Consider the following 15,648-nt stretch of genomic DNA (forward strand, 5'->3'; position numbering starts at 1 on the left):
CAAGTAGGGGATCCTGGTTAACTCTGAACCAGGGACTAGTATAAAAATGGTTTTATTTTGCTTTCATTAAATCAGAGGGATAAAAAGCAACAGACAAATTGCTAAATTGTTTTCTAAAAGAAGAACTTGGAAAAAAAAAAAAGACAGGGGAAAGGGTGTTTTGAGAAATATATCTCAATGTGGAAAAATGTGGAATAGAAAATCCTAAGAACAGTCACCAGTAAGGCATGAAGGAAGGGATCTGCTACCAAAGGAGAATTTACACTCCAAAGATTTTGTTTTCATGTGACTTGCTGCCACATGTTTTTCCCAAAAGGTAATTAGCTGAAGCTTGAAAGTCCAATAAAATTTAAAACCGAGCTAACTAGCTGTGTCTAATAAATAATTGTTTAAATAAATTCATTTAAACTCAACATCTGGAAATCAGTTGTTTAAGTGGCTACACGGTCAACATTGTGTAGTAAATAAAATATCTTCTACAAAAGAAAAAAAAAGAGCAAACCTAAATATCTATTGCAGATCACAACTTAATTTAGGTTAAACCACTGTATTAGAAATCTATCACCTTCAAACATAAAGCATTTATTAGGTGCTTTTTTAACAGTTCTCATCCAGTGCAAGAGACTTGCTCTCCCTGTAACAACAAAATATCTGTTTCCACAATAAATTATCTTCTAAGAGCATACAAAGTTTCTGAACAATCCTACCTGTCTTACTTGCACTGTCTGACTCCATTTTCTAAGAGTAAAAGCTTATAATGACTAAAACAATCATCTGACTCCTGAACCAGGACCACTAGATGTCCCCTTCTGCCTTCAGAACTCTTCCCGCGATTCCAGATTGTCCGGTTTCCGTGTCCAGCTGTTCTCCTCCTGCCTCAGATCCCTTCCCATGAACGTTCTGTTGGGCTGAATCTAGAAGAGAGAGTAGTTCACCAGTTAACACACTCAGAAACAGTGTCTTGCTCTAGATTATCAATACACCAAAGTCTCACACACTTACTAGAAACTTGATGCATCCATTCAGCAATTACGAAATAAATACATAAATAAAAAATCAATCCAGTACAATCTACTAAATCGATATCAAAACATTAAATGCCATGCAAAAAAGAAAGGGCTATGGTGAGCTGTATCCACATGCAACTGACAATCGTCCTGCAGAGTTTGTGGCAGATCTTAAGCTCACAGTCAACAGAAATACTGGACAAAAAAATATGAATAGTGTCACTGAGATCAGTGATACAGTTCAGTATCACAGCCCTACTGTATCCCCTAAGGTAACATAGTGTTATAATCTTCCAAAAGCCCTTTATCCATCAACAAAGCAGTGTTTCCATTTTCATCATTCCACAGCATACTAGCATAGCCATGACAGCATGGAAAATCATGCACAAATAAAATGATTTTGGCAAAAAATGCTTGTGTAGAAGCAGCAAGGCCTGGCTGCTTCACCTGGTCTGTGCAGGTGAAGTCACCCCTTCAGAAATTAAATGAAGAAGCCTGTTAAAGAACTTGAGTTCAGGCTGCCCTGTCTTTCCCAGATTCAAGTGACTAAATATACAGGAAGCATTTCTGTGCAAGTCTACCATAGACTGGAACACAAAGAGTTCACTTAGAACCTGTCAGAAACTTGCAGCATTTGAGATGAGTTCTCATCTTTACAGAAACTAGGGACCTAACTCACAGAGCCTGAAGTTCCAAAAATGAAGGCTGAGATAAAGAAATCTGTCTTATTTCATTCCAACAGTGTCCTGCCATAATAGCTGCTCAGTCTTTTAGCATATCAGCAAATTCTTTTATGGGACATGAGCCAGCACATATCCTTTCTGCAATTACTTCTGCCCACCACCTCCCCCAGGATGAACAGCACACACCTATGTTCAGTGACCTATGAAAGCAAAAGAAATAAAGATCACATCAACATTAATCAAAGCTTCCAAATATATTACCTGGAAAGGCTGGCTGATACCAACTATTGACTGCAAATTATTGCTGTAATAACAAAGCACAAATTCTCCTCCTATATCAGGTATTTCTGCAGCACTCATGTAAACCTGTCAACAAGAATAAAAACAGGCAATGGGCAATCTCCAAAGAAAGCAGCTTGCAAATAAGCACATCTCTGTCACTCAGGACACCATAAAAATCAGGGTTTTGTATTTACATGCAAGCTTTAAAATGTGAGTTAAAAAGGAGGACAGAAATAAGTCAAGAATCCATCTGAAAACTGAGTCAGGGCAGAAAAGTGAATATCCTTCACTATGTTAGCAGGCTGACTGTTTTCAGCAAGGAGCAAGAACCACCCCTGAGTTGTTGGAAGGGAAGTGGCAAGGCCACCCAAGCAGCAGGCAGGGAGATGAGCTGCCTCCTGGTGGCAATATAGCCAAGCAAACCCAACACCTCAGTTCTGAACTGTCCTCAAGATCCAGGGTTCCTAAACTGCAGCCCACAGTATCCTGCTGAAACAACACCAAACTACTTAGATTTCTAAGATCAGTGATAGGAAACCACAATATCAGAGAAATTTTGACATTCAGAGTATTGATACAATACAATCTGGGCTCCTGTGGTAAGCTTGGTGCTAACATAAAAAATTCTCTAACAAAAACTAACAGTTTTTCATTGTTGTCTGGAACATCTCATCCATCCTTGTACTCACTGCGTCCCCAATATCAAATTTGAATTTCTGTTTGTTCAGACAAATACCTCTGGAAACAGGTAGTTTGTATTAAAAAAAAAAAAGGAAAGAAAACAAAAAGAAAAAAGAAAAAGCTTTGTTTGTTTGAAATCACTTTAGGCAATCGTTACTAGAAAGCTATGTGTGAGACAGCAGTTATTAATGAGGGACCAGAACACTCAATAGCCAAAATGAAGACAAATCTAAGAAACTCTAATCTGCAGCTTTTATTAGATACCTGGAACTAATTGTGTTAGTAACATCAGGTACTTACAACTGTAACAAAAATCACACAGTAAATATTTAGGATACATTAAGCAAGTTTGACAATCAGGTTAAAAAATAGCCAGGTACTTATTTTCAGTGGCAGCACTAGACCAAAATATAAAACGAGAGTTGTTTTTTTAATGCAATGAAAAGCCACAAGAAGAATAAATTGCTTTTCCTCATTTACCTTAAGCAATATGATCAAACCTGAGAAGGTACATTAGAGTACCTGGAAATTAATGACAATTAGGAAGAGGGACTTTAAACAATAGTATCACTCCCAGTTAGCTTCAACTGGCAAAGAGGGTACTGAACCCTAAGAGAAAAGGGATGTGTTACAAACAGACCTTGAATGCTACTCTATGGGAAGCTACATTAGAAAGAAATCCATCTGGCTTACTTGTTTACTGTCTTTGTTAGAAGAAATTTCATCATCTTCTACCCAAGCATAAGTCACATAGTCATTCGCATGCCTGAAAGTCACCTGCAAAGAAAGATACAAACCATCAGCCTTCTGAAGGAAACAGAGAGATGATGTTTACTACGTCACTGAAGGAATTAAAACACTTCACTTTTAGCATCAAAACATTCTGGGGGCATGTACAAATATTTTGTTTCTGGTGTGTGAGTGCTCTGTTCTCTCACCCTTCCACTCACTCTCTTTTATTATTATTCTTCCTTTGCTGTATAAATCTCCTGAACTTCAGGCATTAGAGAGGAATTATTCCTTTTCACAGCTTCTCCATCATTTTACTCAAATATATCACCACATTATCTTAGCAGAGAATTTAAAGGGTGTGTAAGAGCTTGCATGCCATGCAACTAAACTGCCAGCATACAGAACCTAATAGCATTTGAGGATACACAACTATTTCAGAGAGTTCTGCACTCCTCTGGTCACATTCACCATCTTCACCCAAGAGCCATGATGCAGCAACATTACCTTGAAGAGTCCAATCCAGTCCCAAGCACTGCTTGGGAATTCAGGCACTGCAGAATAGTTGATCAGAACATCATGTTCTGCACTCCACTCACCCTCAGGATTCAAAGTGACCAAAGGTTCTGATAGAAGAGGCTTCAACTAGACAAAAGAACAGAATTTAAAGTCAGTCAAGTCAATTCTTTCATTTATTCAAGTCACTCTCTGCCACACCTGCTGTGGGACACTTTAACTGAATGGAAATAACCTGAAAGCAATTTGCTGCCTCCACTATAATCAGAATGAAATAGAGATTATAACTCACAAAGTTTAGAAAACCAGCTTCTGTAAGGCAAGACTTAATAAAACAAACTTTTTCTTAACAACAGAACTGGGACAGCACCTCAAGCCCAAAAGTTCCTGTAACAGGTTTGTGGTCGCTGATGCCATAGCTCATGTGACTGATATAATTATTCAAAGTAACAGAAATTGTCTGCTCTTCTTCAGAGAACTGGCCTTCTTTTGCTGCATGCTGGCAGAGATGTTTCACTCTCCAAAGAATTCTATCAGTCCATGCTGGCTTTCTTTTCTTCTCACTGCAAAAGTGTTAAGATAAAAGTGAAACGAGAAGAAAAACATTTGCCAAAAGCTAAGAATATTGTGAAAAATCTACTCAAAGTTGAAAGACTGTCAGAGAAATATTAATAGAAGAAGGCAATCACATTCAAGCTTCATTTTACATCTCTGTTAATATGCTTTACAGCCAAGGTTTCCTTAATTTGAACTCAAGAGCATTTACCAGGGACAAGATTCACAGGTTTCTGAAAGAGGAGTAAAATGAAGGGGAGAAGGGCATTTCAATGGGTTAGTCAGCTTCATACAGGAAATGATGCTTTCTCCTACAGCACTCCATAAACACATGCAAGAACACTGAGACAATACAGCAACTGCCCCAAGCTTCAAATGTATAGTTATTCTGAGAAAAGGGGCATGAAGTTAAGGGAGATGTAGAAAAGAGCCTGAATGATGTTTGAAATTCTTCAAAACATTTGAGAACAAGTTTCTTTTAATAAGAAAACCCCAAGCTCAAGTAGCTTATACTAATCACAGATGACAGAGCAATCACTTAAAGTTTCTCTAACTTGCACTAGCCTGCATTTCAAGGTTGCAAGCTATTGCTCTCTCGGAACAGGCGGCTTTTAAAATTCCATAATGAAAAAGCTGTGTCTGCAACTTGCAACTGTGCTATACATCAACTGTAATCAAAATTCAGAGGTTCCTTTTTATACCATATCAACAACAACAGAAGACATGAGCCTTTCGTGGTTCTCTCTGTAGTGGGAGGAAGACTTAACAGCACCTCTCTGTATGGATGTGGCCCTTCAAATTGAAATGGAGAAAAGATCATACCCTATGGAAGAGGAATTAGAATGGACTGGATTGAATTATAAAAGTTAATGAGCAGGCTATGTGTAAGGAAAACTGTCAGTTTAATAACTCTGAATATCAAAATCATCATAAACTGGAAATGCCATTTAGTTTAATATTTAACATAATTTTGGTTTACCCCTTCCCCATATGCAAGTCTGACTCACCTTTAATAAGGTGGAAAGTCATATTTTAAATGACTAAGGGGCCATACCCCACAGACTCCAGTGATTATATAAACCGACAGAGATCTTTATGAGCTGCCGTGTGTCTGCTCTGCTGTGCAAAAGAACAGCTCCAGTTAATTCACTCACTTTTTTGAAGAAAATGGCATACTAAATGGGAAACAAAACCTCAAAAATCCACACTGGAAAAGTATCAAAGATAACAAAATACTGTGTGCTTGCCTTGAGGTCTACTGACCACCACCTGTCCAATCAAAATCTCTCTGCTAGCTTTACAACAGCAGAGCGCACACGGGACGCATCAGCATACTTTTTGTTCTTTAAATGAGCCAATATCCAGCCACCCAGGCTATGAATCATTCTGAGAATGTCTAGGTTTGGATTATTAGAAGTATTTTTTGTTAAATGGATTTACTGCTGCTCCCATTCCATCTTTTCAGCTCAATTAGGGAGCAAAATGTCTTCTGATCCAATTGAAGAGATTCCAATATCCAGTGCAACAGCAGAGTAGGTAACGCTACAGCTTTGGGACAGGTTCAGAAAAACCCTGAAGAAAATCAGCTGTCATCTGATTTTCAAATATTTCCACAAAAATCAAATCAAAAGCTCAGGAAGGAGCATTGTTTTGATTCGGAAATATTTACAAGTCTATGAAATCCAGAAAGTTTTCTTCTTACTTAAACCAAAAGAAGGACTTCCGCTCTCTGGAAGCAAAGAAAAAGATCAGTACAAAACCCTGTCTGGACAGGAACTTATTCTTCTTTTAAAATAAGACTTATACTCAACAACAAACATTAGTGTCAGAGAAAAGCTTTGGGAACTTAAGCTATTCCATTATAAATTATTTTAAGTTGAAAAAGACATTTGAATTTATTTTCAAATACCAGCAGTATCAAATCAAATGCTCAAACAGAGAAGGAAAACAAAAATGGCAGACAGTTAGTCTTTTCCTTCTGCGTATTTCTGACAATTGATGAGCACTTTTAGTGTTAAGGAACAAAAAAGAGATTTAAACAAGTGCTGGCTTATTCTGTTACTCTAGTCTTTCCCAAAGGAAAGGTGGGTGGTTTCACTACTGCCCTCACGTAATCAGCACACCCGGGCTTCTGCATCCAGAAATATTCACATCCTCAGATCTGATCACTCAATGAGCTGAAGAGCTCAACAGCCCCAGTTACCCTGCACATTCAAGAAATCCAGGTTTGCTTACTAAAGTGATATGTAGTCAAGCACCACATTCACCCTAATATTTGATGTCTAAACTCATGTTTTTATGCTCTTACCTTGTATCATACACATCTGAATACAGGTCAAACTTGTAGGTGGGTTTAAACTGCAGAGGACCCTCCATGAATTCCTGAAGAAATGCTTCCTTCTTTTTGGCCATATTTAACTGCAGAAATAAAAAGTAGCTTTTAAAGATTATGCTTAAAAATCAGAGCTGAAAGAGCAATTGGGTAAGGAGATGGAAAGCACATTCCAAGAATTCAACATCCCAGTCAGTACGACGGATTTGGAAAGGTCACTTCAGAAGTGCCTCTCTGTCACCGCAACAATTTTTGATGCAATGTAGCAACCCTACTGCAAACCAATTCCATAATAAGGTTCTCTTGAAAATAATTCTTGGAGAAAGAAAAAAAGGAGGAGAAACAAAGATGAGGGACAATTCACAAGCCATGAAGTTCAATGAAAGCTTCAATCTGAGACGAGCATGGCAAATGAGTAAGAAACTAAACAAAGAGCAGAAGTAGTTTGCAATTAATTGAGGCTGTGACCGAGAAGTGAGCGAACAGTGGTAAACAGTGAGATTACTCAAGAGCTAATGTTAACTACCTGTTGTATTTGCATGCATTGAAACAAAACAAACCAACAAAACCCCCAAGCAGATTAAAACAAGATACCTGGTCCTTTTCCCACAACAAATTGTAACGCTTGTTGTTTATCGATTCACGGACAAAATGTATGCCATAATCTGCTATCCGGAAATTTAGATCCCCAAACCAGAAGAGGACACTTAAAAAAAAAGAAGATTTGTAAGAATCCATTAACACAAGGGAAGAACTCAATAGTAGAGAAGTCATTACACTAATTAGGTGCTCTAATCACTTACATCACTTAATCTAAACGGGTCAAAAACACACGTTAAGTAGTTCCAGATAAGCTTGCAAATGAAAAACCTGCTGCTAAACAAAACACTGAAAGGAACTGAAATAGTAAATTAAGTCTTTTGCATTCTTGCCACTTGCTCATTACTGCCTGGGTATTAACTCCTCCTGCATCTCCTGATGACTCACATCTCCATTACAGACAGATTTAGAATTAAATTTTAACAGCAATTTACAAAATTCATGACCTACACACCAGTTGTTTATGTTAAGCCACTAACTCAGAGCTATGGTTTAGTGCCTCGGGAAAGCAGGAATACGTATTGGGTGTTCTGTTGTTATCAGGAAAGAAAATTATTGTTATGATGCCCTAGAGTGTGAGATCATGAATGTTTTAAATTGAAACATGTCCTTTCAAGTGAATTATCTTCTCTTTGAAAATCCTTGCTTCCAGCATTTGTTCAGGGGAGGATACCCCAAACTTGTTCTCGGGAAAACAAAAACTTTTCTTTTAGTGCCATTCGTAATTTGCATTAGAACGAGGTCTGAACAACTCACTCGTGATCCAATGTACTTGGAATGTTCTCTCCTTCAAACTGCATTTCCAGAATCTTCTCAAAGTCATCCAGTCTTTGCTCTGTGTTCTCCATGTGAGCTGGCAAGTGGCAGTTCATGAAACAAATGGTATGGCCATAGAGGGACATGCGAATGGTGACTCCTCCTTTGTTCCCCTAGTGTGGAAGATAAACATTCTCTGAAACTAGTCAACAGCTGCAAACCTAACTAATAACATCTCCTAGAAATGACTACATCTGGTTATTTAGATTTAAATGGATTTCTTCCTATGTAAGTTGCTGTGGATCAGCTAATAAACTGGCAAACTTATAGTCTGTGCTGCAGCCTTGCATATAAGGTCCAAATAAATCTCACTGCTTGAATGTTTATTCATTTTTAAGTGAACCATGTACCCTCTTCTCCAACCGTGAAGCCATGTGGAGGGTCACACACCACAAGCCTGACTAACCAAGTGTGTCGGTGTGAGCTGAAATTCCCGCCCCACCGACAATAACCAGGCTAGCTCAGTCTGGAAGCAAATGAAAAGCTGTATTTACAAGCAGATGAAATGCAATGAATATGTACAAATATACAAAATTCACAACATTTACAAATATATACAATCAACAGAAAAGCACAACCGATCTCCCTTTGCTTCCCCCCAAGGGGACCCTCCCAAAGGGGCCTCCCTCTCCCAGGAGCTTCCCCCCCAGACCCCCCTGGACAGAGAAGCAGAGTTTAGTTAGAGCAGAAAGTTGTTAACTTAGCTGCCAAGGTCAGTGTGTTATCTTCAGCCAGAAGAGAAGAAGAAACAGCAACCAGACAGCCCAGCAACTGCCTCCACTGCCGAACGCAGAATGTGCCGAATGCCTACTTTGTTTTGGGTAATAGTTCTTAAACATTTCTATCTATCCAATGGAAGTGTTTAGAACAATCGTTATTTTGCTTTCTTACACCCAATAGTGACTTATTTACATTTCTTTCACTTTCTCTGTTCTGAACTTTGCAAGGAAAAATTAAAAAGACAGTTTCAAACCACCACACCAAGGTGGATTCCATCTCAGATCCTTCCTTACCCAGTATCCATAGAGGCCTGTGCGTGTGTAGTGGGTATGAACATCCCGTATGAAAGGAAGGTGGACGTGCTTCACAAAGATCAGCAGCAGTAATCCCTGCATGCGAACGGAGGAGAGCTGCAAGAGATATGAAAGAGGGCATGGTCATTGCCAGGGAGGTGTTTGGAATTCTTTAGGTCTACTTCATAAGAGCTTTTAGGTGAAGGACACCATAGCAGAAGTCATGCCTTCACCAAGCCTGGATTCAATATTGTGATACAGGAAATAGGTTGCCCAGGGAGGTGGTGGAGTCACCATCCCTGGAGATGTTAAAGAAATGCGTGGACATGGCACTTCAGGACATAGTTTAATGGCCATGGTGGTCTTAAGGTGATGGCTGGCCTCAATGATGTTAGAGGTCTTTTCCAACTGTAACAGTATACTGAAACCATGGGTAACAATTCCTGCATATGCATAAATATGTATCTGATCAGACATTTGGTGCCTACCAGTATTCTCCTTCCCATGGTTATGTTAAGGAGATACCAAGATCTTTCAGTCCCTTATTTGCTACATTTCCTTCTGCTGTGGGCCAGTTCACAGATGTTTCTCAAGATCCATATGAAACTTGCTCTCACTGTAGATCTTGAATATCAGAACACAGTGTATCCCTTCTCTGCTGAAAGTAGCACTAGGCCCACCAACAGGCAGCACCAAAAGAGAGAACATAATTCTATTCCTGGTGAAAGAACTGACTCCAACCAACTTACTGCTCTGTAAAAGGCCCTTGTTACAGAAGGGAGAATGTCCTAGGGACAACAACTACCCTTCTACACCCAGCCTTGTCACAGTTCAGCAAAGAGAGGATAACTGTTCTTTCCTCTTCAGCCATCCTCCCAGATAAATCCTAGCAAAAGACCTCCTTACTGCCTGGTTTGATTTTGACCTGGCCTGACAGTCCCCTTTTATTAGAGCTAATCGAGTCCTGCCGAAAACCTTTAGGTGGCAGCATCCATTCATTAGTGTGTCCAAAGTGCCACATCTATAAATCAGAATTCAAAAGCAATCATGCATAGGGCTGGAATTTTTCTTAACTCTCTGTATACAGGGCCTGAATGGCAGCCCAAGCCACATTTTGAATGTTCATCAGCAATGACTTACACTAGAATGAACAATGTGGTTTTTTTTTTTTTTTCCTTTTTATAATTCCCAATGGGTCCTTTGTTCTGTTTAATTACAGTTAAAAGCATGGCAGGACTACCAGGTCTGATTAGCATGCAAATAATACAATCATCTCAGCAAAATCACCCTGAAATAATGCTTGATTTACAACACCAATACAACACTCAAAAGGCTTTTAATACCTCTTTAGAAGAGAAATTTAGGATATCCTCCTCCATTTATTGCTTGCATTATTAAAACAGCTGGTACTCCAGCTGATCTTATGCCCCAGATACCACAAAAAACCCCTGTTATTTAAACTACCACACAATGTCCTAGGTCTTGAAACAAAAATGAAGTCCTCAGAAAATGATATATGTAATCAGAATTTTAGTGGGTGTACACGCAATTTATTTTCACCTGCAAACAAGTTAAAAAAAAAAAGAAAGAAAAAAGGGAAAAGAAACCTTAGCAATCTTAAGGAAAATCACTGCCAGTGCTTGGGATAGCTACAGTGAAAGCAGGTACTTAGGCAGACTACATTAGAAGCATAAAAAAAAAGGTTTCCCAATTTTGTACAGGGCAAAAGAAATATTCTGCAAAAAAGACAGAGCCAGGGACATTGTGTCCATAAGAAATATGCTGTTCAGTCTGTTTGCATTATTTCATTTTCAACAGCTTTCCCTGAGATTGTATTTTTATTTTGATAGGAGTGTTTTTCTACTCATCAGATGGTTCTGCACTCACAGGCCATGGCCAGTGTATCTCTTCATCATCTGAGCAGCAAAAGCATCAAAACTCCCCAATCAGTCCAAATGAGAAGTGAAAAGCTCTGTCCAATTTTTACTGCTAAAATCAAAGGTATTATCATTAATAGTGAAAAATTAGAATTGCCTTTATCAACAAACCAAGAATCCCTTCTACTGTGTGTGTACCTATGGAAGTGACTGACATCTGCAAAAATCATCAACTTACCTTTAATGGAGAGTTTGAGGAGGGGAAAAAAAAAAGTCTGAATGGAGCTATGACACTTAAGAGATGTAAACAATTACCTTGATATATCCCAATGGAGACAATACGGTCATGAAAAAAATGCTCCATGGATCATCAAACGCCAAATCAGACAGAAAATTTGTGATCCTTGAGTTCACCTCCTGCAAGCTGAATACATCAAGATTATTGACACCGTATTGCTTGGTTTTGACAGAATTCATAGAACCTTTTCAGCTCACAGAGCCCAACAACCTAACAGATCTCTCTCGGTGCAAGTCAGAGATTTCTTGCTGTTCAGTTTCTTGTTTACAAGCAGTTTAACCCATCCACAAGTATAACACATCAACGCTGAAAAAAAGCGAAGTTAAAGAAGCTTAGATATACCTGAAGAGAGAGTTTGAGACAATGCTAGACTCTAGACATGTCATGACAAATAATCTGACTGTCAGGTCTTTAAAATTCCAAGAAAGTTTGGAAAACATGATGGCAGATTGTGCCTAATAAGCTTGTACTAATTTCTTTTAAACACGATGAATTTTGCTTAACTTACGTATCAAAATAAATATGCCTCTAGGTGCCGACAAAGAAAACAGCAGCCAAAAAACTATGTGTGTGTGTTTAGAGAAAAAGATATTCTGTACTTTGTGAGAAAACAACATCACAGAGAAGCTTCTCTTGCTGTAAATCACCTCTGTTCTAAGTCGCTAACTCTACTCTTCCCCTTCTGCTAGCAATCATGTTAAACTACCTCCTAGGCAGCGCTTCACTGTGCACAGTCCTCCCACACAAGGCAAGAAGCTGTTGAGATTTAGCATTTTTACAACAAATTCAAAAAGAAAGCCCTTTAATATATACTTACCCTACAACATACATATCCATAGATGGGCCCAGAGAATCGAGCTGAAGCAAACTAGTGACATCAGGAGGTGGAGAAGCTGTGCCTACATTCCAGGTAACTAAATGTAATCTATAAACAAACAAAACCCACACAAAATCAATGCTAAAATTGAAAAATGAACAGGTAACCAATTCTAACAGTATTAGGACAAGGGGCAATGGATATAAACTACAGCACAGGAGGTTCCACCTCAACATGAGGAGGAACTTCTTCACTGTGAGGGTCACAGAGCACTGGAACAGGCACCCCAGAGAGGTTGTGGAGTTTCCTTCTCTGGAGACTTTCAAGCCCCATCTGGATGCATTCCTGTGCAACCTGCGCTAGATTCTATGCCCCTGCTCTGACAGGGAGTTGTACTCAATGATCTCTGGAGGTCCCTTTCAACCATTAACACCCTGTGATCCTGTGTAATTTCCCCACAGAATTTCTATCTAGAGAAAATGAAGATTTTTCTGTTGCTTTTCATCAATGAAAAATCTACATATTCGCTACCATTTAAAAAAACCAAACAACCCAACGCTACCACGAAACCAATCAACTAGAAGGAACAAAACCTGAATTCTTGCCACTTATCCTTCATCTTTTTCCCCCAGAGAAGGAAAGCTTCATCTAGAGTACGAGACACTTCTTCATGGATTTCATCATCGGAGCCGATGTCCTCTACACAAGCCATGAGCTGGGCGACTCGCTGCCGGAGCTGCACGCGGCCGCTGGAGCCTGTGCTGCTGACGCTCGCCGAGCGGCTGCGGAAGTTCTGCAGGTTTTCTAAATCGTTTAGGGACAGGGCTGCTGGATCTTGAAGAGCATCTTCACCATTGAGGGATGCCATTTGCTCAAAAGAAAAGAATAACTACGCTCTGAAAGACCGGCCCATGAAAATCCTCAGTGTAATAGAAACAGATGAGAAACTCATGCGAAATTCAGCGTTGCCTCTAACTCAAAAGGTCGCTGAAAAAAAACACAGCAGCGGCGCCACCACGCTCAAGGGCTTGTTACAAAAGCTGCAATCACATCCCACCTCACACAGTGAATTGTTTCTTCATAATAGATTTCATGTGGTTAATTCTATAAGCTCAAGATTTAAAAGAATTCATTGTTGATTCAGATCAACCATGTGCCTCCATCTGTAGGCTCCTAGAAATACAATCTCCAGCTCCCAGCCATACAAATACAGAGTTCTGACCAAAACTAAGCAGAGCTGCAGCTCCTCTCCAGCACTTTCAGAAATATTCTAGTGTCACAGGACTTATCAGTTGTTGCTTTATAAAATGGTAATTTCCTATCAGGAGCTTCCAAAAAAGGATTCACTTTACCATTAGTCTTGTTACATGCCAGGCAGGTAAAAAAAAAAATAAATTAAGCTGTTAATTTTCCATCCATCTTACGGTCCTATAGAAACATTGACAGTTAAATAGTGAATACCACCCATAGATCCATTACTAGAGCCGTATTTTTATTCCTCAATCAACTGCCTGTTCAAGGTGACACATAATGTATGGGGAAGAGCTGGAAAGGGACCTTGCTATGTGATCTGTAATTTCTCTCACCAATAGTTTCTCTTTGTCAGACCACACTGAGGGCAGCCAAGAGCTATTATAAAACAAATTCCTAGGGGAAACAAAAAAAAGGGGGAGGGGGGAGAAGAGGGTATATGTTCTGCAGATCTACAATTCTACCAATTCTACCATCAGAAACATACCACCTCGGAACACTCTCGTTACTAATTTTACAAGACAACTTTCTGATTAAACGAAGCTGAAATAATATTGAAGTCATCAGGAATTAAATTCCTCCAAGTGCCCAGTATCCACATGACTGACAGGAACACAGGAAGGACTGCAGTGCTAGCATGTACACAAAAAAATATTTGCAAACGTTTCAAGAACATCCTTAATAATTCAGTTTCACTGTAGATTATGACTGTGTCTGATGGAAAAAAACTTCACGAGGAATTTACCTGCATCTGCAAAGCAACCGACAGCATTATGCAATCCCAGAGGTCTGATGCTCCTAACTACTTCACAAGACTGTACAAGTACTGCCTTCAGTAAGGAGGGGAGACTAGAGCAATACCAATTTTCATCTGGTGCTACAAGGAGCCTTTAGCAAAGGGAAGAGGATACTGCTCAAACTGTTCTGGACGTTCAGTACCACCAGAATCCAGTCTCAAGTACGTTTTCTGCCCACACATTCCTAAATACAAAGGAACTACTAAGGACAGTTAGAGTCGCTGGCTCCTGAAATGATTCAACAGCAGAGATTTTTTTCGGGTCACAGTGTTTATAACATGGCATTAAGATGACTTTCAAGATATGTGAGTAAACATTAGCACTCAGAGATTTATTACTTTATTTTCCTGTTGCAGTTTCTCAAGTACTCCTCCTCAAATAGAGCTCTCTGGTAAACCAAGCCCACAATGCGAGACACCGCAGCTTATCAGCACGGAGGACACAACGTGAAGACACGATGTAAATAACACCGTAAAAGCAGAAGCCAAAGGTTTATTCGAGCCTCCTTCGTTCTTAGAAAAAGTGACAACATTTGAGGCACCAGGTACACTGACAACAAGTGCAGATCTTCTAGAATTGTTCTGTGATTCTGTCTTGCCCTCATTAAACGTAAGTAGGTCTCTGGAAAGTCCTCAGGACCCAAACAATACTCAGTAAGCCTCCCTGAAACGCCTCCAGTACCGACGCTTTCAAATCAGCTTTTCTGCTCTCTTTCATACGAGTACGTAACATCGCCAATTAGTATTAACTCCCTGTCAATAAGCACAAACATAAGTTTCGCTAATTCTGAGCTAACTGCGTAACGACTTAGCTACTTTTTTTTTTCTCCAGTACCGGCAAAAGCTTCCCCTCAGACCCGTGCCTCAACGCCGAGCCGCCGCCCTCCGCCGGCTCACCTCAGCTCCCTCAGCGCAGAGCGGTGCGCCGGGCCCGCAGGCTCCATCCCGAATGTTGCCGTCAGGAAGCGGTGCGAAGGGGAACGGCAGCCGCAGCGGCCTCCCCGCACGGCCCGCCGGCGGCCTCCTCACGCCCCTACACCGCACCGCGTCGCACCGCGCCCGCTGCCGGCAGCGCCCCGCGCTCGTTGGCCCGCGTGACGGGGGCGGGAACTGGGCCGCAAAAGGAGGGGGCGACCGCCGGCTGGTGGCCGGGAGGACCGCGACAGCACCAAGCGGGCTTCTGCACCCCCAAAGCTCCCCGTTCCCCCAGCCGCACCCACAACAAAGGAGACGGAGGCACAACGCTCTCTCTAGTATTTTATTAGATTTCATTTCCAATATGCCTGTATTGGAAGATTTAGGAGACAAAAAAGGCACAAACTCACATTTAAAGAAACAACAAGATAATCTAACCCATTCTACAAAGTGTGTGTTGCCAAAGGAAAGAGCGGGATG

At 40.3% G+C, this 15,648-nt stretch overlaps 1 protein-coding gene across 2 annotated transcripts; it reads right to left on the minus strand.

The window, feature by feature from the left end:
- Positions 1-529: 529 nt before the first annotated feature.
- Positions 530-15,170, minus strand: INPP5K (inositol polyphosphate-5-phosphatase K). 2 transcript variants are annotated; one of them, XM_054394222.1, is made up of 12 exons: positions 15,151-15,170; positions 12,207-12,314; positions 11,407-11,515; positions 9,215-9,331; positions 8,142-8,314; positions 7,380-7,491; positions 6,762-6,871; positions 4,269-4,461; positions 3,890-4,027; positions 3,347-3,430; positions 1,952-2,056; positions 530-914 (listed from the first exon to the last, which is right to left on the minus strand). In XM_054394222.1, the coding sequence occupies exons 2-12, from the start codon at positions 12,224-12,226 to the stop codon at positions 816-818; spliced, it is 1,260 nt and encodes a 419-aa protein (XP_054250197.1). In that variant the 5' UTR covers positions 12,227-12,314; positions 15,151-15,170; the 3' UTR covers positions 530-815. The 2 variants fall into 2 exon arrangements, with proteins under 2 accessions (XP_054250197.1, XP_054250196.1); XM_054394221.1 differs by lacking the exon at positions 15,151-15,170 and adding an exon at positions 12,800-12,862.
- Between the last annotated feature and the right edge of the window lie 478 nt (positions 15,171-15,648).

The sequence above is a fragment of the Indicator indicator genome, chromosome 30 (genome assembly GCF_027791375.1).
Source record: "Indicator indicator isolate 239-I01 chromosome 30, UM_Iind_1.1, whole genome shotgun sequence".
NCBI classification, from domain to species: Eukaryota; Metazoa; Chordata; class Aves; order Piciformes; family Indicatoridae; genus Indicator; species Indicator indicator.

Excerpts from the sequence above, each read along its gene's own strand:
- INPP5K (XM_054394221.1), bottom strand. The coding sequence starts at position 12,825 with ATGAAGGATAAGTGGCAAGAATTCAG. Across the intron at positions 3,431-3,889 it reads ACTGGATTGGACTCTTCAAG|GTGACTTTCAGGCATGCGAA; the intron begins GTAATGTTGCTG and ends CTTTCTTTGCAG. Across the intron at positions 2,057-3,346 it reads CTAACAAAGACAGTAAACAA|GTTTACATGAGTGCTGCAGA; the intron begins GTAAGCCAGATG and ends TCTTGTTGACAG.